A 17,068-nucleotide genomic window follows, 5' to 3' on the forward strand; every position below is an offset into this window, starting at 1 on the left:
GTGCAGAGAAGGTTCACCAGGTTGATACCGGAGTTGAGGGGTGTAAATTATGAGGAGAGATTGAGCAGATTGGGTTTGTACTCGTTGGAGTTTAGAAGGTTGAGGGGTGATCGTACAGAGGCATATAAAATAATGAAGGGGCTGGATAGGGTAGAAGTGGAGAGATTCTTTCCACTTAGAAAGGAAGCTGGAACTAGAGGGCACAGCCTCAAAATAAAGGGGGGTCAGTTTAGGACAGAGTTGAGGAGGAACTTCTTCTCTCAGAGGTGGTGAATCTCTGGAATTCTCTGCCCACTGAAGTGGTGGAGGCTATCTCGTTGAATATGTTTAAATCACGGAGAGATGGATTCCTGATCGGTAAGGGAATTAGGGGTTATAGGGACCAGGCGGGTAAGTGGAACTGATCCACTTCAGATCAGCCATGATCGTATTGAATGGCGGGGCAGGCTCGAGGGGCTAGATGCCTACTCCTGCTCCTATTTCTTATGTTCTTATGTTCTTATAAGCTGCAGGAAAGGATGTCCCGAGGCATGGTACATTGGGGAGACAATGCAGATGTTATGACAACGGATGAATGAACACCGCTCGACAATCACCAGGCAGGAGTGTTCTCTTCCTGTCGGGAAACACTTCAGCAGTCACGGGCACTCAGCCTCTGATCTTCGGGTAAGCGTTCTCCAAGGCAGCCTTCACAATACACGATAACGCAGAATTGCTGCGCAAAAACTGATAGCCAAGTTCCGCACACGAGGACGGCCTAAACCGGGATCTTGGGTTCATGTCACACTATCTGTAACCCCCACGACTTGCCTGGACTTGCAAAATCTCAGTAACTGTCCTGGCTGGAGACAATACACATCTCTTTAACCTGTGCTTAACCCTCTCTCCACTCACATTGTCTATACCTGTAAAGACTTGATTACCTGTAAAGACTCGCATTCCAACCATCATCTTGTAAATTGAGTCTGTCTCGATGTATGCCTTGTTTGTGAACAGAACTCTTCACTCACCTGAAGAAGAAGGAACACTCCGAAATCTTGTGCTACCAAATAAACCTGTTGGACTTTAACATGGTGTTGTCAGACTTCTTACTGGGTTCAATCGCACAGTCACTGGTTCCTCTCTCTGTCCCTGATGCTGATTATTCACTCTTTTACAGAATGATACAGCACAAATAGAAACCATTTGGCTCATTATGTCTGTATTGGCTCTCTGGAAGATCTATCCAATTAATTCTCTGCCAGAACAATGTATATCTGCTGTAGTATTCTGAGGCCTGAATGGAAAAAGTTTTCCAGTCGGATAGTTCTCAGACACAATCAACCCTGTGGAAAGATTGATTGCCTAATTCATTGAGAAGATATAAAGTGCCCATTAAGCAGATAAAGTGCCTGGCAGAGTTTAATTGTATATTTCTGCAGACCCCAAATACTGCAGTGACATTATCCTAAAGGGCCAATGGTTGAATTATGGAATTACAAAGAAAAAGCATTCACATCCTGAATCTTCATAATTATTACTTGGCTGGGATGTTTCAGTATGAAAGAATCCTACGTCTCAGTCAGGCAAAAGCGGTCATGTCCAATGGACCTGTTAAAGACAAATAACTATTACATTGCACTGGGGTTTATGCGATCAGGTGTTGGTTTTATGAACAAGGTTTGTATCAGAGTGGAGCTGTGTGTTTGATTTTCCACAACAATTGTAGTATCCTTCCTAAATATCCACCACAATCGCAACAGTTAGCCCAGAACTCTGAGGTTATTGCGGTCACAGCCCTTCAAACTGTTACCGATATAATCACCAAATATTCTGAAAGCTACGTTGGTTGTAATTCCCTCAGAAAATTCCCTTTGGCGATGATCTTTGCATCGTCGATGGAAAGATTCCCTTTGGCGATGATCTTTGCATCGTCGATGGAGACGGGAGAGGTTCCGGAGGATTGGAGGATTGCGGATGTGGTCCCTATATTCAAGAAAGGGAACAGGGACAGCCCGGGAAATTACCGACCGGTGAGTCTAACCTCAGTGGTTGGTAAGTTGATGGAGAGGATCCTGAGAGACAGGATTTATGATCATCTAGAGAAGTTTAGTATGATCAAAAGTAGTCAGCACGGCTTTGTCAGGGGCAGGTCGTGCCTTACGAGCCTGGTTGAGTTCTTTGAAAATGTGACCAAGCACATTGACGAAGGAAGAGCGGTGGATGTGGTCTATATGGACTTCAGCAAAGCGTTCGATAAGGTCCCCCATGCAAGACTTCTTGAGAAAGTGAGAGGGCATGGGATCCAAGGGGCTGTTGCCTTGTGGATCCAGAACTGGCTTGCCTGCAGAAGGCAGAGAGTGGCTGTGGAGGGGTCTTTCTCTGCATGGAGGTCAGTGACCAGTGGAGTGCCCCAGGGATCTGTTCTGGGACCCTTGCTGTTTGTCATTTTCATAAATGACCTGGATGAGGAAGTGGAGGGATGGGTTGGTAAGTTTGCTGACGACACCAAGGTAGGTGGTGTTGTGGATAGTTTGGAGGGATGTCAGAAGTTGCAGCGAGACATAGATAGAATGCAGGACTGGGCGGAGAAGTGGCAGATGGACTTCAACCCGGATAAGTGTGTGGTGATCCATTTTGGCAGATCCAATGGGATGGAGCAGCAGTATAAAATGAAGGGTACCATTCTTAGCAGTGTAGAGGATCAGAGGGACCTTGGGGTCCGGGTCCATAGGACTCTTAAATCGGCCTCGCAGGTGGAGGATGCGGTCAAGAAGGCGTATGGCGTACTAGCCTTCATTAATCGAGGGATTGAGTTTAGGAGTCGGGAGATAATGCTGCAGCTTTATAGGACCCTGGTTAGACCCCACTTGGAGTACTGCGCGCAGTTCTGGTCACCTCATTACAGGAAAGATGTTGAAGCCATTGAAAGGGTGCAGAGGAGATTTACAAGGATGTTGCCTGGATTGGGGGGCATGCCTTATGAGGATAGGTTGAGGGAGCTTGGTCTCTTCTCCCTGGAGAGACGAAGGATGAGAGGTGACCTGATAGAGGTTTACAAGATGTTGAGGGGTCTGGATAGGGTGGACTCTCAGAGGCTATTTCCAAGGGCTGAAATGGTTGCTACGAGAGGACACAGGTTTAAGGTGCTGGGGGGTAGGTACAGGGGGGATGTCAGGGGTAAGTTTTTCACTCAGAGGGTGGTGGGTGAGTGGAATCGGCTGACGTCGGTGGTGGTGGAGGCAAACTCGTTGGGGTCTTTTAAGAGACTTCTGGATGAGTACATGGGATTTAATGGGATTGAGGGCTATAGATAGGCCTAGAGGTGGGGATGTGATCGGCGCAACTTGTGGGCCGAAGGGCCTGTTTGTGCTGTGGCTTTCTATGTTCTATGTTCTAAAACCTACCCCTCTGGGGGAGGAAACACAACTTCTCCACAGCAGAAAGGAAACCACTGCTCACCACTCCAAACTCTGAATGATTGGGAATGTTACTGGATGTCCAGGATAAATTGCTATTTGCCAGGTGAAGGTAGATCAGCAGCAGGAGTTAGTGAAGAGAGTGATGGTAATAACCAGGCAGACTGACTCACCAGGAAAGCTGCTCTCGTGGAGATTCCATGGGATCCACCCAAAACACAATCATTGGGACCGGTACGACAGACTCCAGTTAAATGTCATTTAAAAACTTGTCAGGACACTGACCTAAGATGACTGTGGGTAAAAAGGGTTGGCACCATAGAGAAAACTTTCCCTCATCATTCACAGCAAGTAAGGACTCACTCATCTGACACAATGAAGTTTTCTTTCACAAATATGGTTTAACTTTGACTTCAGTCACAACTCGATGGCTTAGAAAGGAATTAGTATATTTGATGGATCAAAGCAAGGCGTATTTCTTGTTTTTTGACTCCTCAATATTATACAACATGATCATACTATCAGTGGCTGAGGATGTATCAGAATGTCCATCAGCACCTGAAGCTGTGCCTCATGTGTTCAAACTAATCAGATTCTGCAAAATGCATTGTCCCAATTAACATGTTCCACATTATTGATGTTCCCTGGGAAACACTGCAGCTTGATTATACAGGCCCACTCTCCACACTAAGAGGAGACTGGTAGATCCTGCTAATTACAGCTATGTTTACCTGGTGGATTGAAACCTTTCCTGTTTGTAAAAATGATGCAGACACAATAGCTAAAATCCTGGATGAGGCTTCCTGAAGTGGATGGAGAATGACAATAGTTCTCATTTCACAGCAGAAATAGTGTAATAGCTCTCCAAAAGAAAAAATCCAGAAGAATAATTTTGAAAAAAAGTTGATTAATTTCATATTTATCCAGTTGAGTTCGGATGGTTATTACTGTCAGAAACAAAACCTGACTCTCAGAATGAACATTGTTCAGTCCAACTGGGTGGCATGGTGGCACTGTGGCTAGCACTGCTGCCTCACAGCATCAGGGGCCCGGGTGTGATTCCCGGCTTGGGTCACTGTCTTGTGGAGTCAACACGTTCTCTCCGTGTCTGCGTGGGTTTCCTCCGGGTGCTCTGGTTTCCTTCCACATTCCGAAAGATGTGCTGGTTCGGTGCATTGGCTATGCTAAATTCTCCCAAATTCAGTGTACCCGAACAGGCAAATTTAGCAACCATACCTTCAATTCCTTCATCTGAGTTATTGATATAAATGGTAAAAAGGTTGAGGTCCCAGCATTGATCCCTGTGGCACACCACTCGTCACATCCAGTCAACTAGAAAAAGACCCATTTATGCCAATCCTGTTTCCTATTAACTCGCCAATCTTCTTTCCGTGCCAATATGTTACCATTCCCCCCGCCCCACTAGGAGTTTTCATTTTCCACACTGACCTTATAAATGCATTCTGGAAATCTCAGTACATTCGCCTTTATGCACCTTTGGTTCCCCTTTATCCACAGCACATGTGACTCATTCAAAGAACTGAGAAAATAGGTTGAATATGATTTCCCTTTCTCAAAACCATGTTGACTCTCCTTCATAGCCTGAATTTTTCTCACTGCCATGCTGTAACATATTTAATAATAGCTTCTAACATTTTTCCTATGGCATGTTAAGTTAACTGTCCTGTAGTTTCCTGCTTTTGGTCTCTCTCCTTCTTTGAATAAAGGAGTTACATTTGCTACTTTCTAATCTAATGGAACTTTCACCAAAACCAGAGAATTTTGGAAAATTAAAAACAATGCATCAACTATCTCACCCCAGTTGTTTCTACCCCTCTTCAGCTAAAGAACAGCCATATGGCCTCAAAATTTCAACTCTGTTTCTCCCTCCACAGGTGCTGCCAGACCTGCTGAGTCTTTCCAGCATTTTCTGTTTTTATTTCAGATTTTCAGTATCCGCAATACTTTGCTTTTATCTCACGAGCTGCTTCTTTTCAGAGCCGAGAATGAAGTCCATCAGGGTCTGGGATTTGTCAGCCGACAGCTCCAACTATTTGCTCAGTACCACTTCATAAGTGACAGCAGTTTTCCGGAGTTCCTCTCTCCCTTCCACACCCCGATAAGATATTACTTCTATCCTCGATACTATCGGGTAGAGTACTAAACTATAGTGAAGACTGATACAAAGTACCTGTTGAATTCATCTGTCACCTCCTCACTTTCCATTATTAATTCCCCGGAATCACTTTCTCTTGGACCAACATTCACTTGGATAACTCTTTTTTTATTCAAATATCCAGAGAAATGTTTACAGAACAAAGAGAATTACAGCACAGGAACAGGCCCTTCTGCCCTCCATGGCCCTGCACCGACCATGCTGCCTCACTGAACTAAAACCCCTACACTTCCAGGGACCATATCCCTCTATTTCCATCCGATTCATGTAAAACTCAAGATGCCCCTTAAAAGTCACTATCGTATCCGCTTCCACTCCCTCCCCCGGCAACGAGTTCCAGGCACCCACTACTCTCTGCGTAAAAAATCTGCCTCGTACATCTCCTTTAAACCTTGCCCCTCGCAGCTTAAACCTGTGCCCCCTGGTCATTGACTCTTCCACCCGGGAAAAAGCTTCTGACTATCCACTCTGTCCATGACCCTCATAATCTTGTAGACTTCTATCAGGTCGCCCCTCAACCTCCGTCGCTCCAGTGAGAACAAACCAAGGTTCTCCAACCTTTCCTCATAGATAATGCCCTCCATACCAGGCAACATCCTGGTAAATCTTTTCTGTACCCTCTCCAAAGCCTCCATATCCTTCTGGTAGTGTGGCGAACAGAATTGAACACTATATTCCAAGTGCAGCCTAACTAAGGTTCTATAAAGCTGCAACATAATTTGCCAATTTTTAAACTCAATACCCCGGCCGATGAAGGTAAACATGCTGTATGCCTTCTTGACTACCTTCTCCACCTGCATTGCCACTTTCAGTGACCTGTGTACCTGTACACCCAGATCCCTTTGCCTATCAATACTCTTAAAGGTTCTGCCATTTACTGTATATTTCCTATGTATATTAGACCTTCCAAAATGCATTACCTCACATTTGTCTGGATTAAACTCCATCTGCCATTTCTCCACCCAAGTCTCCAACTGATCTATATCCTGCTGTATCCTCTGATGGTCCTCATTGCTATCCGCAAATCCACCAACCTTTGTGTCGTTCGCAAACTTACCAATCAATCCAGTTACATTTTCCTCCAAATCATTTACATATATTAGAAACAGCAAAGGTCCCAGCACTGATCCCTGAGGAACGCCACTTGTCACAGCCCTCCATTCAGAAATGCACCCTTCCACTGCTACCCTCTGTCTTCTTTGACCACGCCAGTTTTGTACCCACCTTGCCAGCTCACCTCTGATCCCATGCGACTTCACCTTCTGCACCAGTCTGCCATGAGGGACCTTGTCAAAGGCCTGACTGAAGTCCATGTAGACAACATCCACTGCCCTACCCTCATCAATCATCTTCGTCACTTCCCCGAAATACTCGATCAAGTTCGTGAGACATGACCTCCCCTTCACAAAACCATGTTGCCTCTCACTAATACGTCCACTTATTTCCAAGTGGGAATAAATCCTGTCTCGAAGAATCCTCTCCAATAATTTCCCTATCACTGATGTAAGGCTCACCGGCCTGTAATTACCCGGATTATTATTGCTACCCTTCTTAAACAAAGGAACAACATTGGCTTTTCTCCAATCCTCTGGGACCTCCCCGGTAGCCAATGAGGATACAAAGATTTCTAATTTACTATCCATCTTTATCTTTCTAGCTGCCTTTCTCTCGTACTCCAATTCTTCTCCTTATTTAATCTTTTTATCATTCTTTGCTGTTTATATTCTGTCTAGTTTTCTGACCTGCCACCCATCTTTGTGCAATTGTTTACTTTTTTCTTTAAGTTTTATACTATCTTTAACTTTTTTAGTGAACCACGGATGGTGGATCCTCCCCTTGGAATTTTTCTTCTTCACTGGAATGTATCTGTTCTGGGTTTTCTGAAATAACCCTTTCAAATCTGCCACTGCACCTCTATTGACCTGTTCCTTAACCTCATTTGCCAGTTCACTTACATTGAACATAGTTCGGTCCTCGATGTGATTAACAGGAAAGTCCAATCACTGTGGTTAGTTGTAAACTCGCTGGTGACTCAGCAGTGTGGATGACCGAGTGAATCTCTTCCAAAACTCAGGGCAGTTAAATGGTTTCTCCCCAATGTGATCAGCTCAGAAGACTGAGTGAATCCCTTCCCACACTCAGAGTGGGTGAATGGCCTTCCCCCAGTGTGAGTGCGCCACTGAGTTTCCAGCTCTGACGGGTAACTGAGTCTCTCCTCACAGTCTCACATTTCCATGGTCTCTCGCTAATGTGACTGTGGTTGTAAACGGTGCTGTTTCCTTCCAGGTTCAAAAATCTCTGCTTTTCATGTTACGATAAATTGTGTGGCTCCATCCAATCCTGATCTGATGTTTTGTGTGAGTTTCCTGACCCCAAATCCTTCATTCTCAGACCAACAATATTAACACCTACAGCAGGGCTGGAGTCACTTTTCAATTCAGCAGAAACAGACCCAAATGAACATGGTTCAGTCTGAATATGATTCACAGCAAAATTCAATCACAATAGTTCCTTGTGAATTCGCTGGTGTTTCAGCAGATTTGATGACTGACTGAATCCCTTCCCACACACAGAGCAAGTGAACGGCTTCTCCCCAGTGTGAACTCGTTGGTGACCCTGCAACGTGTGTGAGTGAGCAAAGTCCTTCCCACATTGGGAACAAGTGAACATCCTCTCCCCAGTGTGAATCCGTTGGTGTATTGCTAGGTTGGATGATTGACTGAATCCCTTCCCACACTGGGAACAGATGAATGGTCTCTCCCCAGTGTGAACTCGCTGATGTGTCCACAGATTGCCTGAGTGTGCAAATCCCTTCCCACACTGGGAGCAGCTGAAAGGCTTCTCCCCAGTGTGAGTTCGCTGGTGTGCCAGCAGGTGAGATGAGTCAGTGAATCGCTTCCCACACTGGGAGCAAGTTAACGGCCTCTCCCCAGTGTGAACTCGCAGGTGTATCAGGAGGTTGGATGAGCGAGCAAATCCCTTCCCACACTGGGAGCAAGTGAATGGCTTTTCCCCAGTGTGAACTCGCTGGTGTAATGATAGGTTAGATGACTGACTGAATGCCTTCCCACAAACAGAACAGCTGAATGGTCTCTCCCCAGTGTGGGTCCTCTGGTGTATGTGTAAGCTGGATGACTGAGTGAATCCCTTCCCACACTGGGAGCAGATGAATGGCCTCTCCCCAGTGTGAATTCGCTGGTGTGTCAGCAGGTTGGCTGAGAGCGCGAATCTCTTCCCACATTGAGAACAGCTGAATGGCCTCTCCCCATTGTGAACGTGCTGGTGTTTTGTTAGCATGGATGATGCTTTGAAGCCCTTCCCACACACAGCGCAAGTGAATGGTCTGTCCTCACTGTGAATTCGCTGGTGTTTTGCTAGGTTTGATGATTGATTGAATCCCTTCCCACACACAGAGCAGGTGAATGGTTTCTCCCCCGTGTGAGTTCGCTTGTGCAATGCTAGGCTGAATGACCGATTGAATGCCTTCCCACACAGAGAGCAGGTGAATGGCCTCTCCTCAGTGTGAGTCCTCTGGTGTATATGTAAACTGGATGACTGAGTGAATCCTTTCCCACAGTGGGAGCAGGTGAATGGCCTCTCCCCTGTGTGACTACGTTGATGAATTTCCAGCAAGGATGGGGATTTGAATCCCTTCTCACAGTCCCCACATTTCCACAGTTTCTCTCTGTTGTGACTGCAATTATGTTCCGAAAGGTCAGATGATTGGCTGAAGTCTTGTCCACACACAGAACATGTGTACAGTTTCTCTCCACTGTGAATAGTGCTATTTTCTTCCATGTTCAAAATGCAATGATATTCAGGGTACAATAAATTGGCCGACTCCATAAGGTGCTGATACCAGGCTTGGTTTCAGTTTCCAAACTGCAAATCCTCCTCTTCTAATACCCTGTGAAATTGAATTAAAACAGAAAAAGGGAGTGAGAGAGAACCCACAAAAACACAAAGGCAGGTTGTGAAATTGAGCTGAATGAACCTGGTAATTTGTGGGGACAGCACTAGGAAAAAGTGACCATGAAAACTGCTGGATTGTCAAAACACCCAATTGATTTCCTAATGTCCTTCAGGGAAGGGAACCTGCCATCCAGTCTGGGCACTATGGGAAAAGACAGAGAGAAATAGGAGAGATCGGGAATGAAGGAGAGGGATTTTATACATCTACAACTCAATGAGAACATTGATAGAATCTCCCAAACCCTCAACTTCCACCACCTCGAAGGACCAAGATAACAGGTAAATGTGAGCATCATCAACTCCAAGTTCCCCTCCAACTCATATCTTGACTTGTCTGATATCCAGTACTAAAAAACAGAAATTTCTTTCAAAAAATACTGGGAAGACTGAACCCATTGTGTTCAGCCCCCACTACAAACTCCACTCCCTCACCAGCAACTCTATCCCTCTTCTTGGCAATTGGCTGAAGCTGAACCGGCTGTTCACAACCCTGGTGAAATATTTCACTCTAGGATGAGCTTCCAGCCACATATCCACATCATCATCAAGACTGCTTATTTCTACCTTCATTCATAGAAATCCTACAGTGTGAGGAGGCCATTCAGACCATCGAGCCCAACAACAATCCCACCCAGGCCCAATCATCCCCATTTATCCTCCGTATTTACCCTGTTAATCCTGCTGATGCCAAGGGTTAATTTATCACGGCCAATCCATCTAACCTGCACATCTTTGGACTGTGGAAGGAAACCGGAACACCCGGAGGAAACCCACACAGACACGGGGAGAATGTAGAAACTCTGCACAGACAGTGACCCGAGGCTGGAATTGAACCCGGGTCCCTGGAGCTGTTAGGCAGCTGCACTAACCACTGTGCCACTGGGCCACATGTCAGTGACATCGCCCGACTCCAGCCCAGTCTCAGCTCATCTGGAACTCACACCCATTCCATTGTGACATCGCACTCTCACCCATTCCATTGTGACCTCACACTCCAACCCATCCCATTGTAACCTCACACTCTCACCCATTCCATTGTGATGTCACACTCTCACCCATTCCATTGTGATGTCACACCCTCACCCATTCCATTGTGACGTCACACCCTCACCCATTCCATTGTGACGTCAGGGCTTCACTCTCCGATCACAATCCCTGCCGGCCTCCCACATGCAGCCTCAATGGCGGCAGTCAGCCCGGGTCTAACACTACAAGCTGCCGCTCCATTTTGTACAAAGGGGGGGGAACCGGGAAGTTCATTTCCGGGGTTTGGGTTTGAACAACATGTTTACAAAGTCTCTCCACCCACCCGCCATATTTATCATTCCCCGCGCGCCGCCCTCGACCTCGGATTGATCTCACTTCCAAATTAAAACCGTCCGTCCGTCGCCATTACCCGCATTGCGCATGCTTCAGGTCCCGCCCCTCATTCACTCCGATTGGTTGGAGGACCAGCCGCTCCCGCTCGGTCCTCCAGCCCCGCCCCCTCTTCCTATGGCCCGGAGCTGCCGTCAATCAGCCCCTGGGTATTGTGATGTGGAGCATGCGCAGTGTGTGTATGCAGCCAGTGAGTAAGTGCCGGGTGAGCGGGAAGGATGGCGTCGGAGGGAAAGGTTTAGAAATCAGTGGTGTCCGCCACAAAAACCAGAACAGAGGCGGTCGTGTTAAATATCAAGCGGGTGAGTAACGTCTGAGAGCGGAAGGGAGCTGGAGCCGGTGGGTGTGTGCCGATGTTTCAGATAATCCTCGATAGAGGCCTCAATCCCGGAATGAGACGCAGCTGGTTCCGCGGTTGAAAGACCCGGATACCGACCGCCATCTTTGTAGGGGGCAATGTGTAGAAAAGCGCATGCGTAGCGCCATCTTTATCAGTGGCAGTGCAGCAGCGCGCGTGCGCAGTGCTCCCTTCAGCAGGAGGACTGTGATGGATTTTGGAAACTCTTTTACAAGGGGATGGTTTACACACAGCAAACTCAAATCAAGAGAATTATTTGTCTCTTCTGAATGGGATTAGCAGTTAGAATGTTTGTTGATCTATCTAATACTGGGAGCCATGAACACACAAACTTCTGATTGTTGTGTTCTCTACCTGAAGGCTGGTCTGACCAAAGTAAGAAGTTTAACAACACCAGGTTAAAGTCCAACAGGTTTATTTGGTCGCAAAAGCCACACAAGCTTTCGGAGCTCCGAAAGCTTGTGTGGCTTTTGCTACCAAATAAACCTGTTGGACTTTAACCTGGTGTTGTTAAACTTCTTACTGTGTTTTCCCCAGTCCAACGCCGGCAGCTCCACATCATGACTGACCAAAGTGTCAGGATCTCCGCCATGGGTAGGGCAAAGAGGCAGAACCCAAATCCACCCCAGCCAGAATGGGGATTGAACCACGTGCTGTCGACACCAATCTGATCCACACCAGCCAGCTAGACCCCACAAGGAACCAGGCTGCAGTGGCAACAGAAACTTTTATATCCGCTACCCGTGGAGCCATGGATAGTGATGGGAGAGGCTCCAAATTATTTCCATCATATGACTGACCAGGAATCTCTCCTGCTCTTATTGTCTATCATTGGTGTATGTTCGAAGGGCAGCATGGCGGCACAGTGGTTAGCACTGCTGCCTCACAGCGCCAGGGATCCAGGTTCGATTCCTGGCCCGGGTCACTGTCTGTGTGGCGTTTGCACATTCTCAGTGTGTCTGCGTGGCTTTCCTCTGGGTGCTCTGGTTTCCTCCCACAGTCCAAAGATGTGCAAGTTAGGTGCATTGGCCATGCTAAATTGCCCTTTAGTATCAGGGAAACTAGCCTGGGTCAATGCATGGGGATAGGGCAAGGGCGGGATTGTGGTCGGTGCAGACACGATGGGCCGAATGGCCTCTTTCTGCACTGTAGTGATTCTATGAATGATTTACAGTTTGGCCACATTATGAACACACCTTCCTCGGCCATGTACTCTGAGTGGGACTGGAAACCAGAGCTTCTGACTCAGAAGAAGGGTCATTCCCCACTGCACCACATCTTCACAGTGCACAATCCAGACTAATAAATCCAACAGGAAAACAGGAGACATTTCTTTTCACAAACAGTTGTTAAAATGTGGAACTCACTGGAAGTAGTTGAGACAGATAACTTAGATTTTTTCAAAAGGAAACTAGATGAGAATGAGAGAAAAGTGAAGCTGAAAGGCTGAGATGAGGTTAGCAGAATGGGAGGAGACTCGTGTGGAGTAGAAACTCCGTACAGACTAGATTTCCCGAATGGCCTGTTTGTGTATTATATAGTCTATGTAATTCTTTGTGAAATTATTTTGCAGGGTAATGGAAGAGGAGGATTTGCAGTCAGGAAAAACAAACCAAACTTTGTGTCACAATTGGAAAGTCAATTCGTCAGGATGTGAAGATTTGTACACCTGAAGGGATTTAATTGACTGTCTCAGCAGGAAGCTGGTGAGAGTCTGTAAACCTGCTCTTCCTGTGGGGAGGGATTGATACAGCTGGAAAACATGCTGACACGACAGCGAGCTCGCCATAGTGAGAGTCCGTTCACCTGCTCCGTGTGTGGGAAGAAATTCATGTGTTCGTCCAACCTGCTGGCTCACCAACTCGATCACATTGATGAGGAGCCTCTTCAAAGCTCTGACTCTGGGGACAGCGTTGAGACGCCTGAGGAACAGGCCCAACACCAGCTCCTTCACACTGACGACCGACCGTTCAGCTGCTCCCACTGCGGGAAGAGGTTCAGCCAGTCCTCCCGCCTTGCAGAGCACCAGCTCCTTCACACACACGAGAGACCGTTCAGCTGCTCACTGTGGGGAGTCGTTCAGCGACTCAGTGCATCTCACTGAGCACCAACAAGTTCACACCAAGGACAGGCCATTCAGCTGCTCCCAGTGTGGGAAGAGATTCACTCAGTCCTCCCACTGCACTGAGCACCAGCTCATTCATTCTGATGAGCGAAGTTTTAAATGCTCAGAGTGTGAGAAGACCTTTAAAACGAACAATAGTCTCCTGAGACACCAGTGTACTCACAGTCGGGAGAGGCCGTTCCCGTGCTCTGTGTGTGGGAAGAGATTCAATTATTCATTCCATCTTCTGAGGCACAAACTTGTTCACACGGGGGAGAAACAATTCACCTGCTCCGAGTGTGGGAATGGATACACTCGCTCATCTGACCTTGTGATACACCAACGAATTCACACCGGAGAAAGGCCGTTCACCTGCTCCGAGTGTGGGAGGGGATTCACTCGTTCAACGCACCTTGTGATGCACAAGCGGATTCACATTGGGGAGAGGCCATTCTCTTGCTCTGTGTGTGGGAAGAGATTCACTCAGTCATCCGCCCTGCGCGCACACAAGCGAGTTCACAGCGGGGAGAGGCCGTTCACCTGCTTCGTGTGTGGGAAGAGTTTCCCTCGTTTGTCCCATGTTGTGATACACGAGCGGGTTCACACCGGGGAGAGGCCGTACATTTGTCATGTGTTTGGGAGGGCCTTTACTTGTTTACACCACGTGCAGAAACACCAGCTTGTTCACACCGGGGAGAAGGCCTTCATCTGCTCCGTGTGTGGGAAGCGTTTCCCTGAGTCCTCCAGCCTCCAGAGACACGAACGCATCCACACTGGAGAGAAGCCCTTCACCTGCTGTGTGTGTGGGAAGGGATTTGTTCAGTCGTTCGACCTGGTTAAACACCGGCGAGTTCACACCAGGAAGAAGCTGCTCACCTGCTCTGTGTGTGAGAAGAGATTTACTCGGACATCCCGCCTGCTGAAACACCAGAAACTTCACATCTTACCCACAAAGCTGGACTCTGCTGTTGCTGCTGAGAATCACACCCAGGACTGAACCTTTTCTCCTTTCTAACTCGAGATTATTTCAGTCTCATACCTTCAGTTACTCTCATGGACAAGTCCCAGCTCCCCATACCTACCAGAGTGTCTCTCCCAGCCTCGAGATCCAGGGAAGGTTTGGTAACATTCCTGGGATCAATGAACACAAAACACAGTTTGTGAATCACTTTCAGCTCCTAGGCTCAGTGTGTGTCTCACAGGATCTCACTCACCTTCTGTATGTGAATGGAATGTCATGTCTGCAAACCGGGTTTAAACTGAATTTGATTTGATTTATTATAGTCACATGTATTAGTATTGTTTCTTGCACACTATACAGACAAAGCATACCGTACATAGAGTACACGGGGAAAGGGATGATTTGATTTATTGTCACATGTATTGGGATACAGTGAAAAGTATTGTTTCTTGTGAACTATACAAACATCCTGTTCATAAAGTACAAAGGGGAGAAGGAAAGGAGAAGATGTCCAATATAATATTACAGTCATAGCTAGGGTGTGGAGAAAGATCAGCTTAATACGTGATAGGATCATTCAAAAGTCTGATGGCAGCAGGGAAGAAGCTGTTCTTGACTCGGGTGGTACGTGACCTCAGACTTTTGTAAGGTGGAAGAGAGAATGTTCGAGGTGCGTGGGGTCCTTGATTATGCTGGCTGCTTTTCTGAGGCCATGGGAAGTGTAGACAGAGTCACTGGATGGGAGGCTGGTTTGCGTGATGGACTGGACTACATTCCCAACTCTTTGTGGTTTCTTGTGGTCTTGGTCAGAGCAGGAGCCATACCAAGCTGTGAAATAACCAGAAAGAATGCTTTCTATGGTGCATCTGTAAAAGTTGATGAGAGTCGTAGCCTTTTAGATCAGAGCTGAGGAGAAGGGAGTTCTGAATCGACTGTATTATCTCTGTTCTCCAGATCGAATTCCTGTTTTAAAAATGTAATGGTATTTTATTCAAGAAACACATTCACAGCCCAAAGACTTAACTGCTGTGTAACTTACGTCAAAGATTCATAAAATTAAAGATACAACAGTGGAAATATGTGACAATCCTGTAATAACAATAAACAAATTGATCAGGTAACAGGAAAGTGGTGGACATGATATTAAAAGAAGGAACATTGAATTAAAGTTACAGACCAATACACCATTCCTATGTTACAGGCTCTGAAACGCATATAAATTTGATCATTTCAGTACTTCGTTGAGCACTGGAACCATGTGAGGAATTACTCTGTCTGTATTATTGCAGTGCAGTTAATAAAGTCAGTAAAAGACAATCTGTTGTTGGGAATTTGATTATCTGGTGTTTGAAACCACAAGATTCAAATATTTAGAGTCAACAAGATGAACAAGGAAATACATCAGGGCCCAAACTCCAGCTGGATATTCACAGGAGAAAGTCTGTTATTTAATACCTCAAGTGGACAGAAGAAAGATCTGAACTAAAAACCCTCCAATCATTTGTAAACATGTTTCAAATGCTGAGAGATTTCAACAGTGAGTTTCCATCACATTGAAGTCAATGGAAGGTGAGAGATGGTTAAAGGTTCCAGACAGAAATATAACTTGATGTTTCCATTGCCTTACATTGGTAGATTCAGGAATTCACACTAACATTTTAAATCTCTACTTTTTTCAGACTGGAAACTTAAACCTGCCGTTTCACTCAGTCAGGAACAGATCCCAGCTTTACACCAATCTCTGATTTGACAGCATGTTTCCAGCAATCACCATTCTTCTTCTTGACTCTAAACACAGTTGTAAAGGAGCTTTTGTTCCATGTCTAGGAGCTCTGATCCATGGAAGAGAGCGGCTGGGTCACATTTCTTACACACCTCAGGATTTACCCACACATCCAATCCTAACTGCAGCATTAGCCAAATCCAACTCCTGCACTCATTTGTGAACTCACTGGTGTCTCAGTCGGTTGGATGATGGAGTGAGTCCCTTTCCCACACACAGAGCAGGCGAATGCACCCTCCTCAGTGTGAACTTGCTCATACGCCAGCAGGTCAGATGAGTAAGCAAATTCCTTCCCTCACATGGAGCATCTGAACAGCCTCTCCCCGAATGAACTTGCTGGTGTGCCGACAGACTGGATAACTGAGTAAATCCATCTCCACACATGGAGAAGGTGAAAGTTCTCTCCTCAGTGTGACTGTGTTGATCATTTCCCAGTTGAAACGGGTAAATGAATCACATCCCTCAATCCCCATATGTCCATGCTTTCTCCATGGTGCTGGTGTCCTTGTGTCTCTCCAGGTTGGATGATCAGTCAAAGGTTCATCCACACACAGAACATGTATACAGTCTCTCCTCGCTGTGAATGCTGCGATGTATTTTCAGGATGTGTAACCGGTTAAAGCTCTTTCCACACTCAGTTCACTGGAACACTCTCACTCGGGTGTGTCTGTGTCTCGGTGCTTTTCCAGTCACACTGATATTTGAAATAGGGCGGCACAGTAGCACAGTGGTTAGCACTGCTGCTTCACAGCTCCAGGGACCTAGGTTCGATTCCCAGCTTGGGTCACTGTCTGTGTGGAGTTTGCACATTCTCCTCGTGTCTGCGTGGGTTTCCTCCAGGTGCTCCAGTTTCCTCCCACAGTCCAAAGGTGTGCGGGTTAGGTTGATTGGCCAAGTTAAAAATTGCTCCTTAGAGTCCTGAGATGTGTAGGTTAGAGG

The 17,068-nt window shown here is 46.5% G+C and overlaps 3 protein-coding genes across 3 annotated transcripts in view; 2 read left to right on the forward strand and 1 right to left on the reverse strand.

The window, feature by feature from the left end:
• LOC144487878 (uncharacterized) overlaps positions 1 to 17,068 on the forward strand; it is a 91,289-nt gene that overhangs the window by 50,091 nt on the left and 24,130 nt on the right. The gene's annotated exons all lie outside the window — the stretch shown is intronic.
• On the reverse strand, positions 5,664 to 10,955 carry LOC144487879 (uncharacterized). The gene is made up of 2 exons (XM_078205926.1): positions 10,856 to 10,955; positions 5,664 to 9,481 (listed from the first exon to the last, which is right to left on the reverse strand). Exon 2 carries the CDS (start codon positions 9,418 to 9,420, stop codon positions 8,074 to 8,076), a length of 1,347 nt encoding a protein of 448 aa, XP_078062052.1. The 5' UTR covers positions 9,421 to 9,481; positions 10,856 to 10,955; the 3' UTR covers positions 5,664 to 8,073.
• On the forward strand, positions 11,090 to 16,827 carry LOC144487880 (uncharacterized). The gene is made up of 2 exons (XM_078205927.1): positions 11,090 to 11,225; positions 12,855 to 16,827. The coding sequence occupies exon 2, from the start codon at positions 13,156 to 13,158 to the stop codon at positions 14,380 to 14,382; it is 1,227 nt and encodes a 408-aa protein (XP_078062053.1). The 5' UTR covers positions 11,090 to 11,225; positions 12,855 to 13,155; the 3' UTR covers positions 14,383 to 16,827.

Source organism: Mustelus asterias, unplaced genomic scaffold (assembly GCF_964213995.1).
Source record: "Mustelus asterias unplaced genomic scaffold, sMusAst1.hap1.1 HAP1_SCAFFOLD_1093, whole genome shotgun sequence".
NCBI lineage: Eukaryota > Metazoa > Chordata > Chondrichthyes > Carcharhiniformes > Triakidae > Mustelus > Mustelus asterias.